The 14,246-nt window shown below is 52.6% G+C and overlaps 1 protein-coding gene across 2 annotated transcripts in view; it reads left to right on the top strand.

Annotated features, from left to right (window-relative positions):
• MGLL (monoglyceride lipase) overlaps positions 1–13,519 on the top strand; it is a 96,275-nt gene extending 82,756 nt beyond the window's left edge. For both annotated transcript variants that reach the window (XM_084887359.1, XM_084887358.1), the window contains exons 7-8: positions 7,632–7,847; positions 10,472–13,519. In XM_084887359.1, the coding sequence (XP_084743485.1) occupies positions 7,632–7,847; positions 10,472–10,606 (351 nt within the window). In that variant the 3' untranslated portion in view covers positions 10,607–13,519. The remainder of the gene's footprint in view (positions 1–7,631; positions 7,848–10,471) is intronic.
• Positions 13,520–14,246: the final 727 nt, after the last annotated feature.

The raw sequence follows: 14,246 nt of genomic DNA, 5'->3' as shown, positions 1-14,246 counted from the left end.
GCAACTGACTGGCTGAGGCTTGAATAAGTGGCTGAGCCAGACCCAAGCCCCAAATGGGCCTCTGCTACAAGCCTGCCCAAGGGACGTATAGCTCCTCCTGGCAAAAGGAATCAGAATAAAGAATGAGAAAACAGATTGTGGGGAAAGGAGAGGTCAAAGCCAGCCTTTTCCTACAATTTAATTATGGAGATTTTTTTTAAAAAATATATTTTATTGATTTTGTACAGAGAGGAAGGGAGAGAGATACAGAGTTAGAAACATCGACGAGAGAGAGTCATCGATCAGCTGCCTCTTGCACACCCCCTACTGGGGATATGCCCGCAACCAAGGTACATGCCCTTGACCGGAATCGAACCCGGGACCTTTCAGTCCCCAAGCAGACGCTCTATCCATTGAGCCAAACCGGTTTCGCCTAATTATGGAGATTTTCAAATCAATAGAAAAGTTGATATGGTAGTACAATGCATACCCATATGCTCCTCCCCAGGATGCACCCATTGGAAATATTCTGCCATACTTCCTTTTTCTATGATTCAAAATGAAAATACAAATACAGATATAGATTTTAAGTCTTTTAAAATGTATTGTGGTAAGATATACGGAACACAAAATTTGCTATCATATCCATTTTTAGGTGTACAGTTCAGTGGCCTTGAGTACATTCACATTATGTGTAACCCTCACCACCGTCCATCGCCAGAACTTCTAATCTTTCCAAACTGCAGCTCCATGCCCATTAAACACGGACTCCCTACCTCCCCTCCGCCAGGTCCTGGCAACTACCATTTTGCTTTCTGTTTCTATGAACTCAACTATTCTAGATGCCTCATATAAGTGGAATCATACAGTATTTGTTCTTTTTTATCTTTTAAGCATAATGTCCTCTAGATGTACTCACGTTGTAGCATGTGTCAGAATTTCCTTTCTTTTTAAGACTAAATAATATTCCATTGCATGACTATACCATGTTTTGTTGATCCATCAATCCTGTTGATGAACACCATCTCTTGGCAATGACGAACAATGCTTCCATGAACTTGGATGTGCAAATATCTCTATGACACCCGGTGTCACTGATGCTCAGTTCCCTTGGGGACTTAGGGTGCAGCCTGGCACAGCATCAGCCCTTGGCAGATGGGGGCTGTTGTTAACAGCTGTTTCTAAAGAGGTGTCTGCAGAGCCACAGGAGTCCTCTCACTGCTGGTATTGAGCACCGCTCATAGGAGGAAACACCTGAACTGTACCTTGAAGGGAGACGGGGATTTGCTGGCTGACAGGAGTCAGGGCATGGGAAAGGCATTCTGGAAACAGCGGGGACAGCCCCCAGTCTTCAGGTACAGAAGCTGAGCATGTGAAAGGGGTGGAGCCAGGAAAGGCACGGGCTTCCTGGAGGAAGGGGCAGCTAAGCTAAGTGTCATAAGAGAGGAGAAACTCCAAGGGGAGCTAAGGCAGAGGGAACAGCCATGCGAGACCGCCGGTACAAGGGTGGCAGGAGTGTTGAGGAAGGAGGCAGAGCGGCGGCTGGAGCCCACCACGTGTGGCCTTGCAAGCCGCAGGAAGAGTATGGACTTGACCTTGCAGTAGGTGGGCAGCACAGCAGGGTTCCCAAGTCCAGGGGGAATCTGGGCGCAGTGTTCAGGGCATGGTCAGCGGGGGAGAATTCGTCAGACCCAAGAGGAGGGGACACGTGGGGAGAGGAGCAGACACTGGCCACACAGCAGGCAAGGCTATTTCCAGTATTTAGCATGTTTCGTATTCAAGCCAATTGCTCTGCTAAATTATTATTTTCATTTAGAATATTCCACAGGCTTAACATTCATGAGAATAGCCCAGTGAGCCACAGGGAACAATACTGAACAGCTCCAAAGAACCTACCTTTGGGGGTGTTTCCTCTTTCATGCCTGATTATTCTTGTTGAATGAATTAATGAGGGCCTTTTCCTCTAAGGCCCATGGATATCATTCCAATGTGAATACCCCTTTGCCAGCTGTTGGCCGGTGGGCCTGGTTTAGAGGTTTCCAGGTGCATCTGATCTGTGCCAGGCTCCCCGGGCCCACAGGTGTTTCTCGTTGGGCTGGGATAGAGGAAAGTTGGCTCAATCATTCAGCCAGTATTTGCTGAGGGCCTCCTACACGAGGACACAGCAAAAGTAGGACAGAGCCCTGCCCCAGGAGCCAACCGTCCAGTGGAGAGACAGGCGGGTGCACAAACCCCTGGGTGAGGGGTGAGTGGAAGGCTTGAGAAGGGCTGTTAGCCAGGAGAACTTGGAGAATCAAAAAGGTATCCCTGAAGGCGTGAAGGCTGAGCTAAGGACTGAAAGAGGAATAGATGTTGATTGATTTAAGAGCCAAGGGCTGGAACAGCCACTTGGGATGAGTGATGGAAACCATAGTACACAGAAGAGGATTTTCTATCATTCAAGTCTTTCCACAACAAATTGCCATTCAAAATAAAGGTAGGAAATGAAGAGATTGCCTCTGCAAAGACATGTCCATTCATTGTAGGGTTCCTCCAGTTTCTAGATTTTAGAGCTCACTTAGTTAGAATTGTTGTGCACTCTCTCCAGAATGCCAGAGCAGGCTCTCTGATTTCCTGTGATAAAAATAGGTGGATTAAGAAAGATTTAAACCCTGGAGGAAGGAGAAGGGAGTCCTGGGATGGACTCCGAAACACAGGTGGAAGGATGAGGCTTCCCTAGGAAAAGGGAGGGTGTTAGAGGGAAGGAAGGTCAGAAAAACCCAGTTGTAGACACACATAGGTCCCTGAAGGGGAACTGTAGGAGATCAGACCCAATGGGCTATATTTCTCTGTGAAGTGATAAACAGTGTCATGTGAGGAGGGTGCATGCCTGTCTGTGCCTAGTAGGGCACCCCCTTCCCTTCTGTGAAGGGTAGCAACTGTGGTACCGACCAAGTCCTTTCACCGTCAGGCCTAGATATGTATGGTTCTCACCAGGGGCCCACCGCTTTCTTTCCTGAGGAATGCCACCTCCATGGCTGCTGGCTGACCTGTGAGTCCACGGGACTCACCTTCACTTTCTCTTCTCTAGAGAGGTGGCATAGCGTGGTGAGTGGCTCTGATGACGATGGTGAAGCCCAACTGCCTAGGCTCTCATCCTGGCTCTGCCCCTTATTTGCTGTGTAATCTTGAGTGGGTCATCGAGCCTCTCTTCTCGCATATGAGATGGTGAAAATAGCAATTGTCCCTACACTGGTTTCCTGAGAAGAGTCAACGAGCGAGTACCAGTAAAATGCTCAGCACAGCACCTGGTACATAATTAAGGGCTAAGTGTGTTCGTTATTTTAAATACCATTTTAATTAAAAATGTAATTTTGTATTCCACCACGGAACAGATTTTTTAAAAATAGGTCAAGGGATTTGGCTGTAGGGGTGGTGCCTGGATGTTGCTCAACCCACTTGAAGACAACTCCCAGCTGTAGATTGTTGCTATATTTACTGTGCTTTAGGGCAAAGTCTCGTCCCCACAGAGAAACAGTGTTCAAAAGTCAGCAGCCCCAGTTGGCACGTTCCTAGCTGGCAAGTTCAATCTTGCTGAGAGCTCTCAGAGCCACAGAAAACAGTGAAAGGCGCTGGGGATTGCTAATGTATGTGAAGGAGGCCAGGAAAACATTCACAACCTGTGACACTGGAATCCCAAGAGGAACCTTCGAGGTTCCCTCAGTGGGAAAGTGAAGGCCTGGAAGGAGTAAGACTTCACCTAAGGCTATGTGGCTCCAGGTCCCTGAGGCAGAGACCTTCCTTTCCTTGTCCCCAGGGTCTGAGCCAGAGGCACCCCACACATCACTAGCCCCGCTCTGGGGCCAGGCCCTGGGCTTGGCATGTGTCTGCATCAGCTCATTGAGTCTCCCTAGAGTCCTCAGAGGCATTTCCACCATCACCCCTATTTCACTATTCGGCAAACTGAGCCTAGGAGAGAAGAGCCTTGCTACATCACGGCTGGGAACTATCAGGGCTGGGTGCTCCTCACTCCTCAGGTCTCCCTTGTATTGTCAGTTGACACGACCCCCAAGAAAAAAAGACTTCAAGCCTCAGCCAGTGGCAGCACCCCCAAAGGTCAATCATCTGAAACAAAGATGTGCTCACTTGGACCTGGACCCAGAGCCTCCAGCTGACATGTCCCCAGTAGACACGTTCTCAGCTGGCATTAAAAAAAAAAAAAAAATTATGGCCGAAACCGGTTTGGCTCAGTGGTAGAGCGTCGGTCTGCGGACTGAAAGGTCCCGGGTTCGATTCCGGTCAAGGGCATGTACCTTGGTCGCGGGCACATCCCCGGTAAGGGGTGTGCAAGAGGCAGCTGGTCAATGTTTCTCTCTCATTAATGTTTCTATCTCTCTCCCTTCCTCTCTGTAAAAAATCAATAAAATATATATATTTTTAAAAATTATGATTAAAAAAAATGGGGAGAGGGGGTGCAAGAGATAGTGCCAAAGACTGGGTCTTTGTTATATGTTTTTTAAATTAAACTTTTTGGTTTGACGTAATAGTGATTCACATGTAGTTGTGGGAAATAATGGAGAGGAATCCCAAGGACCCTTACTCAGTTCTCTTCAATGCTGACATCTTACAAGACTATAAGACAACATCACTACCAGGAAGTTGACATTAGCACATCAGACCACAGAGCATCCTATAACCACAAAGATCCCGCATGGTATCCTGCTGTAGCCACACCCACTTCCCCTACCCAACCCCTGGCAACCACATTTCTATTCTACATTTCCCAATTTTGTCATTTGAAGACTGTCATAGAGATGGAATCCTATAAGAAGTCATCTTTGAGGACTGACTTTTTCACCTTTGGCTTTGAATGTGCTGCTTCTGTTGACCAGTGCTCTGGGTTGGGTCTGGTCCAGGAGAAATAGCCCTCTCCGCCTGTTTCCTGAGCATGTTCTCACCTCACAAGTAGGACTTCAGGTGACTTTAGATCTTAAGCTCTTAAAAAAAACAAAAAAAACCACCACACACACAAAGGCTGGCCGGGTGGCATGGCTCAGTGGTTGAGCGTCGAATGTGCTCAGATTGCTCAGTCCCCAGTAGAGGGTGTGTAGGAAGCAGCCAATTAGTGATTCTCTCTCATCAGTGATGTTTCTATCTCTCCCTCTTCCTTCCTCTCTGAAATCAATAAAAATATATTTAAAATAAAAATAAATAAAACAAAGGCCATCGCGCCTGGGCCAGAATGGTTACTTGAGGGGAGGGTTTGGGCCCTCTGAACCTCAGTTTCCCCATGAAGTTTGGCCCTCCTTTTTGCTCCAAACTCCTCTTTCCCTCTGTCCCTCTTGCCCTCTGCCCCGGCTGTGGCTCCCACCAAGGGCCTGCCCTTTCCCCCACACATCTGGCAGCGCCTTCCCCCGGCCCATACACAGCCATTGTGTAAACAGGGTTACGTGACCAAGACATGGAAAATGAAGCCAAGAGCAGGAAGCCACTTGGGCCGTGAGAGCAATTAGACCCGAGAACAGACTCCCCAAGGGGCCTCATGTGGCCAGGATGTCCTGGAACAACAGAGCAAGGGGGCAGGCGGTTTCAGGAAGGTGGTGGTCTAGCGGGCTCTGGCCCTGTGCGCTCCTAAGGACACATCCCCTGCAACCAGGGCCCAGCGACAAGGAATGGAGTGCTCTGAGCAGGGCCACCCGCCCACGGAGACCCAGACCACAACAATGGGGGGTTAAAAAGGAGACAGGCTTATTCACTTCTCAGTGTCACCATGTGCTCCAGTGCATCTAGTTGCTTTGTGTTTCTGGGGTGTGGCTCTCCTCCCTGGGGCCCCAGCTCCCTCCTTACTCTGGTAAGTGGGAGGAGGGAAATAGGACAAGCCTTGACAGGAGGATCACACCGCTAACTTCTCACTTCCCATTGGCCAGAATGTGGTCACATGACCAGACCTAACTGCAAAGAGTGCTGGGAAATGTAGTCTTTATTCTGGGTCCTTCCTTGTATTCCAAAGGAAACCTTCGGGGTTCTATAGGGGAGAACAGGAACTGAGTAATGGATAATGGGCAGGTTCCTCCTCCCCAAATAAGGATAATGAGAGCCATTCTTCAGACAGAGTTAAGGTTAATTGGGTTAAACATATAGTGCAGGCACATGGAAAGGAAGAGCTCAGAAGTGGAGTGTTAGATGTTATTATTTTTCACTAAATGAGGTCTTGCACATACTGCCCTGACACTGTGCTGGGTACAGAAGTGCTGCAGTTGCCATTGCTCTCATTGATAGCCTCAGTTCTCAACAGACTGCCAGCCCAGGGCTCTCCTTCCAAACAGGGCTCCTTGCAGACCCTGGACCAGCAACTGCTATGGCCATGCACTGACCCTGCCAGTCTCTTGTCCTCTCAGTCCCCAAACAAACGGCCTTAGCCCTGCAGGATTCACACCAGCTCTGCTGCAGGAAGTGCTAATCTGTCTCATGTGGTTCTCCACAAAGGTCTGCTTTGCCTGCTCTGTCCCCAGCACAGGAGGAATCAGGGATGGCAAGGATGGCCCAGAATAGTTTCTCCTGCCTCGTCATGGACCTGAATGCCAGCTGAGGCCTGCAGGGCTGGGAACAGAAGAGAGGTGTAGCCCTGCCTTTGCAGATCAGATTGGAACACAGTGGGCACTCTGGCAGTTCACAGGGCAGCTGGAGGCACATTTCCTTCCACGGCCCCTCTGCTCCCTTACCCATACCCATACCATGTGGCATGTCTCCAATCAGCCAAGAACCTACTGGCAAGGATGAGGGAAATGAGATAGGGAATGTTTTGGTCTCACAACTACCCATAAGGCCTGAGAGACTTCTAGAGACTTCTCACCCAGATTTTGTGGGGGCAATGCCCCACCTGGGGCCACAGTGAGCAGGCAACTCACTGTTCCCTTAAAGGCAGGTGGCTGTGAAGCCAGGGAAAACAAGGACAGGGTGTCAGGGTAGCCTCCTGAAAGGCTGGGTCAGATTCTGAATCACAAGCAGGGGCAGAGTTAGAGTTAGGTCCTGGGAAATCTGATGATTGAGGAGGGAGGACCCAGCCTCTGGGCATGCCCCCTAGAGAGGCAGTAGGCATCCCTGTCTGGGTGGCAGGCAGCCTTCTGCAGCCTAGAGGACATGGAGGCTGGAGCCCCCCACAGCCCAGACCTGCCCTGGAATTCGTTCCTCCAGAAGCCCATGGGGTGGTGCCCTGCCAGAGTGCCTCCGGGGCTCCTCAGACCAGCCCCACACCTTCTGCCAGGGCCCCCAGTGCCCCTGCGTGTTGTGTGTGCCCTCACCCACTTCTACCGGGTGGGCACTAAGTAAGCAAAATCCACACCACTAACACCAGAATACCTTCAGAGCTGTTCCCGAGCAAAATCTGTAACCAATACATTGTTGCCCATGTAAAAATATATGCCTTAACACTTGAAGCCGTGTGGAGGCACATGTATGAATGTGGGATGCATAGAACAAAGCCTGTGAAGAGAGGCATCAGAACAGTGCAGGTCTGGGTCATGGAAGGGCTGGCCAGGTGCCTGCGCCTCAGGCTGAGCTGACTGATGGAATCAGCTCTTCAGGCCAAAGCAGAAGGAAGATCTAACAGACGATAGCAAGGTCCCCTACCCCTGAGCTAAAGATAGAAACCTCTCTCTTTTTCTTGTCTGCAGGTCGACCTTTATAACACGGACCCCCTCATCTGCCGGGCGGGGATGAAAGTGAGCTTCTGCACGCAGCTGCTCAACGCTGTCTCCAGGGTGGAGCGGGCCTTCCCCAGGCTGACCTTGCCCTTCCTGCTGCTCCAGGGCTCTGCTGACCGCCTGTGCGACAGCAAAGGGGCCTACTTGCTCATGGAGTCTGCCAAGAGCCAGGACAAGACGCTCAAGGTGAGCACGTGACCCCCTCACTTCCCCAAAGTGGGAAGGTGGTGTCCCTTTGGGCACATCTGCCCAGAACCCCATGGCTACCTCCAAGGGGGAGGTCATTTTGGGATGCGGCCAGCCTGGCCTCAATGGAAAATACATACCAGAAATACAAGATGGCTGTTCATTCTAAGCAAGAACACAAGCCATTAGCCAGTCATGGGAGAATACTCAGAAGACGTCTGGGTCAAGGAAGAAACCCGCATCTGGGCACTGGGCAGAGAAATGTTTCCAAGGGCCTGTCTCCCGCTTTTCCGTGTCCCAGGTCCAAAGGCATGTGGCTGCCCGGCCTCTCTGCAGGTTGGTTTTCTGCAGCAGCTGGGGACCAGCCACCACTGCCAGGGCTCTGGGGTACCAGTGCAGTGGGCATGGCAGGGTCTGGTCTGCAAGGGCATATGCAAGAGGGGTTGGGACCTGTGGCTTAGCCAAATGGCCTGTCAGACACACAGACCACAGTGGACTAACGTGGAGGGCCTGTAGAGATGGAAAATGTTTGGAGAGTCCAGACATTTCTGTTTTGTTTGACTAATTAAACTGGGAAGAGCCCCAGTTGCAGGAGTGGGGAAGAGGAGAAGCACCTACTGTGTACCTGTCAAGTGACCGTTGACCACAGCCCCAGAATACTGGTGATGGATATGTGGCCCCAAACTATGCCACCTCAGCCTGTGCAGTAGGCACATGGAGGCCGAGTCCAGGACCATTTCCTGCTAAGTTATAAAGAGAAAAGGCAACTACTCACTACAGATCCCACCCTTACTAAGCGACAGGGTCAGAATTCGAACTCACTCCCACTGACCCTCTCCATTCCATACGGCCCTGACAGACTCTCAGGGCTTTGCAAACTGTCAAGTGCCTTCCTTGCACCATTATGCATTGCAGACCCTGGCCCACACCAGCTGTCAGATGTAGACTCGTGGGTGAACAGGAAGCAGGAGAAAAAGGAAAACTGGCTCTTAGGATGCTGGAGAACATGAAAGGCCATGGCCACTTTGCAACTGGGTGAAGGCGCCTCACAGGTCACGCCCTTTGCCAGAGTGGAACTGTGGTGGCCCCACAAAGGGAGGCCATGTAGTGTGCTCATTTGTTCATTCCCCATTCATTCGTTTCTTCCTGAACCCAAGTGTTCAGTCGGCATTGACCTTGTGCCAGGCCCTGAGAACAAGACAGGCAAAGTCTCAACCCTCTCACATGGTCTGTCCTAGTGGATGAGCAGCAAACAACCAACCAGACAGGATGACAGTGAGGAAGAGGGTCAGGGTCCTGAAGGAAATCAAGCAGAGAGTGGGACAGAGGAACTAGAGAAGAGGTAAGACACTCACTTAGATGGGCAGCCAGGCCTAGGAGCTGACAGTGACTAGAGCAGTGGGAGAACATTCCAGAACAAGGAGGGGCAACTGCAAAGACCTAAGTTGCAAACTATTGGTGTGTGCAAGCACTCAGGAGACTAGTGTGGTGGAGTGTGCTGAGCTGGGTGAGGGGGACCTGGCAGCAGAGGAAGGGTCCCAACTCTTAGTGTGATGAAGAAGCCAACAGCGTGTTCTGAGCTGGACAGCAACAGGCTTTTGCTATGGTTCTCAAAACATCCCTCAGCTGCCCTGTGGAGGTAAGAATGGAGGAAAGGGCACCGAGTAGGAAGATGGTGGTGTCACCCAGGCCAAGAGGATGAGCTTGGCCTGAGGCAGTGGTAGCAAAGACAGGGGACAGCCTGGCAGGACCTGGAGAGAGAGTGACTGTAGTGATCACGAGACTAAGGATGGATCCTGAGCTTGGGCCTGCATCAGTGAGAAGACTGTAACCCCTACCCTGAGATGGGTGATACAGGAATTCCATTTTGAAATGCCTGTTGAAGAGGCTGTTGGAAATTTGGGAAAAGAATTGAAAGAGCCAGGACCGGTTTGGCTCAGTGGATAGAGCGTCGGCCTGGGGACTGAAAGGTCCCGGGTTCGATTCGGGTCAAGGGCATGTACTTTGGTTGCGGGCACATCCCCAGTAGGGGGCGTGCAAGAGGCAGCTGATCGATGATTCTCATCGATGTTTCTAACTCTCTATCCCTCTCTCTTCCTCTCTGTGAAAAATCAATAAAATATATTTAAAAAAAAAAAAAGAATTGAAAGAAACTATAAGAGGAAAGTATTTTTAGAAGGTTAACAGCTTCCGAATGATGCTAAGAAGACAATATGAGAGGAAGTGTTCCCTGGGTACAACAGCTGTAGCCCATGCCAATTACAGTCGCTGTGGGCTGGTGGGAGTGAACGTAGACTGGGACCAGCTGAGGTCCAGGCGGAAGACAAGCAAGTGAAGACAAGGAGTGGAAATCAGGGTTTGAGGTAGAGGCACACACCAGATCACAGCTGGAGAGAGAAGCGGAATAAAGGAAAGGTGTGTGTTGACTTCAGGAAGGAAGTGCTAGATCATGTTGGCACATTTTAATTTACTTACATCATCATCTGACCAGAAGGCACTGGCGCCATAAGGATGGAGTCCTGGGGGCACGGGGAGTGTCTGGGGGACTCTGGCTGCCACCTGTGGCCTCCCTCCCTGCACCTGGAGCTTCCTTAGCCCTGACCTCCTGTCTCTCCTAATTGCAGATTTACGAAGGTGCCTACCACGTTCTCCACAAAGAGCTTCCCGAAGTAACCAACTCCGTCTTCCACGAAATAAACATGTGGGTCTCTCAAAGGACAGCGGCGGCGGCGGCAGCGAGAGCAGGGTCCCCACCCTGAGCGCACGGCCAGGCCCCCGGCCCTCAGCCGAGGAAGTGGGCAGAGGAAGGGCGGAAGCTGACCTCTCAGATGTGACTTTAAAACATTACGAATTGGAGGAATCCCTAGACTAATTCACTAAAGAAAAAAAAAAAAGGGCACTCTTGTCATACATTAGGTTGTTCTGTCTCTGGGTCTACCTGAAGGGGTAGACACACCTTATGCAAAAACAGAGAAGGGTCGCAGGCAGTTTTCCAGAGGTGGAATGTGCTGGAATATCCTTAAAACCCAGCACAGCCTCTGCCCTGCCCGTCCTAGTTCCCGCAGGGTTCCCAGGAATGCCTGGTGTTCTGGGACACCTGACTGCAATAATTGGAGGAGTCCCTCTCCTGCTCACCCTCCGGCCACCCCCCACCCCCCTCCCTATGGCCTCAGGCTGGCCTCTCTCTGGCCATGGTGGTTGGCCTGAGCTTCCCAGGCAGACTCATGTGCCTCCTGAGGCCCAGAAAATGCCTCCTACTTCCTCGGAATGGGTCGCCCCCCAATGACCCCTGTCAGCTCCTGGTCAGCAGGATCTGGGCGTGGGGGTGCCATGAAACATGGCTGGAGGCCCTGCTCCCCTCCCTTCCCGTCAGGGAGCCCGAGACTGCCCGCCGAGAGCCGGGCGTTCAGGGGCTGCCTTGCCTTCCATGACTTGTTGTACTTGATACCGAGAGACGATTGTATTGAAGAGGAAAGTATATTCTAAAGCAGAGACAATGTGGTAGATGGGTGGTGGGACCCAGGGGGCTTGTGCCTCTGCACAGGAGTGGGACAAGCTAGCCTGGGGACCCTGTGCCAAAGGCATCCAGGCACAGCCCCAGAGGCAGGCCCCGAGCGCCAGCCTTGGCAGTGGCAGCGGCAGGCCTGTCCTTGGCCCCCACTGTTTGGGCTCACAGCAGCCCCAGGAGCTCAGTGCTGGCAGCACAGCTACCTCTGGTGGCAGGAGAAGGGAGTCCCAGCTCGGTGGCTCTGCAGCCAGGTGGGCGGTGGGCTGGCAAGGCTGGCTGATAGGGCCGACCTTTCCCAGCCGAGGCCCGCGCCTGACCATCCTCTCTCAGGTGCCAACCCCCGCCCGCAGCCCTCACGTAGTGCCAGCAATAAAGGGGATCACTGCCCACTGCAGGAATGCCTTCACTCCCGGCAGCCTGGCTGGGACCTCACGAGGCTCCTTAGTGTGACTATGACTGTGTGGGCGCCGGAGGGCAGTTGCTGGGAGTTGAACCCGTGGAAGGTGCAGGCAGGAGCCCTAGGCTACAGAAGAGGCGCCGATTCCCTGCCAGGGCCTCTGACTCTGGGAGTTGGGTCTCCCACCCTCTTCCTCCAGCAGCAGAACTGCCCCTCGCCCACACCCTATTCTAGGGTTTTCTTTAGACCTCCAGAGGGGAGCCCCTCTGCCCGCCCTCCAGGGACCTGCCCACACCACAGCGAGGCTAGAATTGGTGCCCTTCGGTGGGCAGCCCGGTCATGCTTGCTTGCCCGGGCCCAGGTTTGTGTTCTCCTGCCCCTGCCCCTCGGGAGAGGTGAAGCGCCCAGGCAGCCATCCCCCTGGGGCAGAGCCCAGGGCCCTGCAGAGAGCGGCTTCCCTTGCTCCATCATCTTTCTCTGGGTTCCCTTTGAGGGGGGAAAATGTAAGAAATGCACTGAGAGAGAAGGTCGGTGCCTGTGGAGTTGGGCCTGTGTGTATGTTTGTGCTCCTCGGCTAAGGAAAAGCAGACACTACATTGCAAACTACCAAACGCACAAGACCCCCTGAGCCCAGACCTGGAATTCTCACCAGAGCTGTGACAGCTCAGGTCACAGAAGTCCCCCTACCTCCCACCCCCCACCCCTGCCCCCTGCCCCACCTCTCCTGAAAGCGGGTGACTGCAATGCCATCTCCCAAATTAAATATCAGGCGCATGGTTTGACCAGGAGTCTTTCGGATGCACCGATTTATTTATATGAGAGCTTTTACAGAGACAAATTCAATCGCATTTACATACCTGGCGAAGGGATCGCCTACATCAAAAAAGAAATTATTTGAACTGGGACTGACTCCAATTCTAGGAGGCGAGGTGGCGCCATGCCAGGCCCACCTGCTGCGTGAGCGGACACCGCTGTGGGGAGCATCATCTGCAGTGCTCCAGGCGGGTCTCCGGTGGAGTTCATTCTCAGTGTTGGCAGCTTCGTGTTGACACCTGGAGCCTGCGAGCCCCGCCGTGGCCGTGGCCGTGGCCGTGGCCGTGGCGCGAGGAGCTGGGGTTGGGAGGGAAGCTAGGTCTCACACACAGCCTGGCCTCGAAAAGGTGAGCGGAGGGCAAAGGCGGCCGGGGAGGAGACCCCAGAGATGCAGCGGATCCAAACCCACCTGGAGGGGTGGCCGCAGCGGGATACTAAGCCCGAGCCCTGATGTGGACACAGCGCCTCGCCCTGTAACCCAGAGGTCCTGCTGGCCCGTACAGAAACGGGTTCCAGGCCCGGAAATATTTCTAGGCAAAAAGGTCACTTGCAGCCAGTGGGGCTCCCAGCCCCAAAGGGCCCCCTTCCTCTGCAGGGATGGGGGTGTGTGGATGGGCAGCCTCGCTTCTACCCACTGGCAACCCCAGCTTCCCCCTCAGCTTCGGGGGAGAGATTGGGGCTCACAGCAAGAGCACAAAGGGTGCCCTGGACACCCACCTGGCTCTGCTCTGCCCTGTAGCAAGGCTCTGAGCTACCTTTTCTTCCTCGCGCCATGGCTAAGAGAAACCCATTAGGATCACAGTGATTTTCTAAGTGATTCACCTGTTTGCTATTGTCACTGCAGCTCCGCACCCCCTGCATATATGCTGTTAGTGGGGACACCTGTATCAGTTTAAAACTATTAAAGGAATCAATATGCCACAGCTAATCCTAATAAACCGGATGTTTTCTGAATGGTGTCTCCTGTCTGTCTGCCTGACCCAAGACTGCAACCGTCCCTGCAGAGAGCGCAGCGCTGAGAGCCTGGCTGAGTGTGGGGGGCTGTTTCTGTTTTCCGAGACCCGCACGGAAAACGACAGGTTCCTGAGTGGAGGAGTTGGGGATTAAGAAATTTAAGGGGGGGGGAAAAGAGACCAAGACACATAAATAGATTCAAGCTGGGATCGGGTGGGGTGCTATCACTCTGGTGGAGAGACAGTCAACCACCCACCACAGACAATACAGTGCATTTATTGATTTCCAGAGGGGGGTTTAAGGTCAAAGAAGTTTTGGGTGTGCCCAGGTCCTATTCATTCCCTCATTCCTGGGATTTAGCAAATCAAGACCCGGGTAAGTCGAGGTCCTATTCGTTCCTCAATCAATACTGATAACAGTCTCCAACATTTTGGGAGGCTGTTTCCGGGGACAGCCATGCCAGTCACCTTGGACTCAACTGACATTAATTTAAAGGTCATCCATGTGCATTCCCAAGGGGCCCTCTACAGCAGAGCCATCATCTGATGCCAGCCCACGGGTCTGAGTTTGCTTCTCTGTCCTTCGCACATGGGGACGTTCGCCCTGAAGCAGAGGGAGCATGTGTTCCGTTACATGGCAGACCCGGCCGCCTGCACACAGGGGAGCTGGGCCTCCCCGCTCTGGGCTAACCGTTTCCTCTGCAGCGCCACACGGGTGCCTGACACCC

The sequence above is a fragment of the Pipistrellus hanaki genome (assembly GCF_964339955.1).
Source record: "Pipistrellus hanaki genome assembly, chromosome: 6".
Lineage (NCBI taxonomy): Eukaryota > Metazoa > Chordata > Mammalia > Chiroptera > Vespertilionidae > Pipistrellus > Pipistrellus hanaki.
The sequence above is the reverse complement of the archived record's forward strand: the minus strand, read 5'-3'. Positions and strand labels throughout refer to the sequence as shown.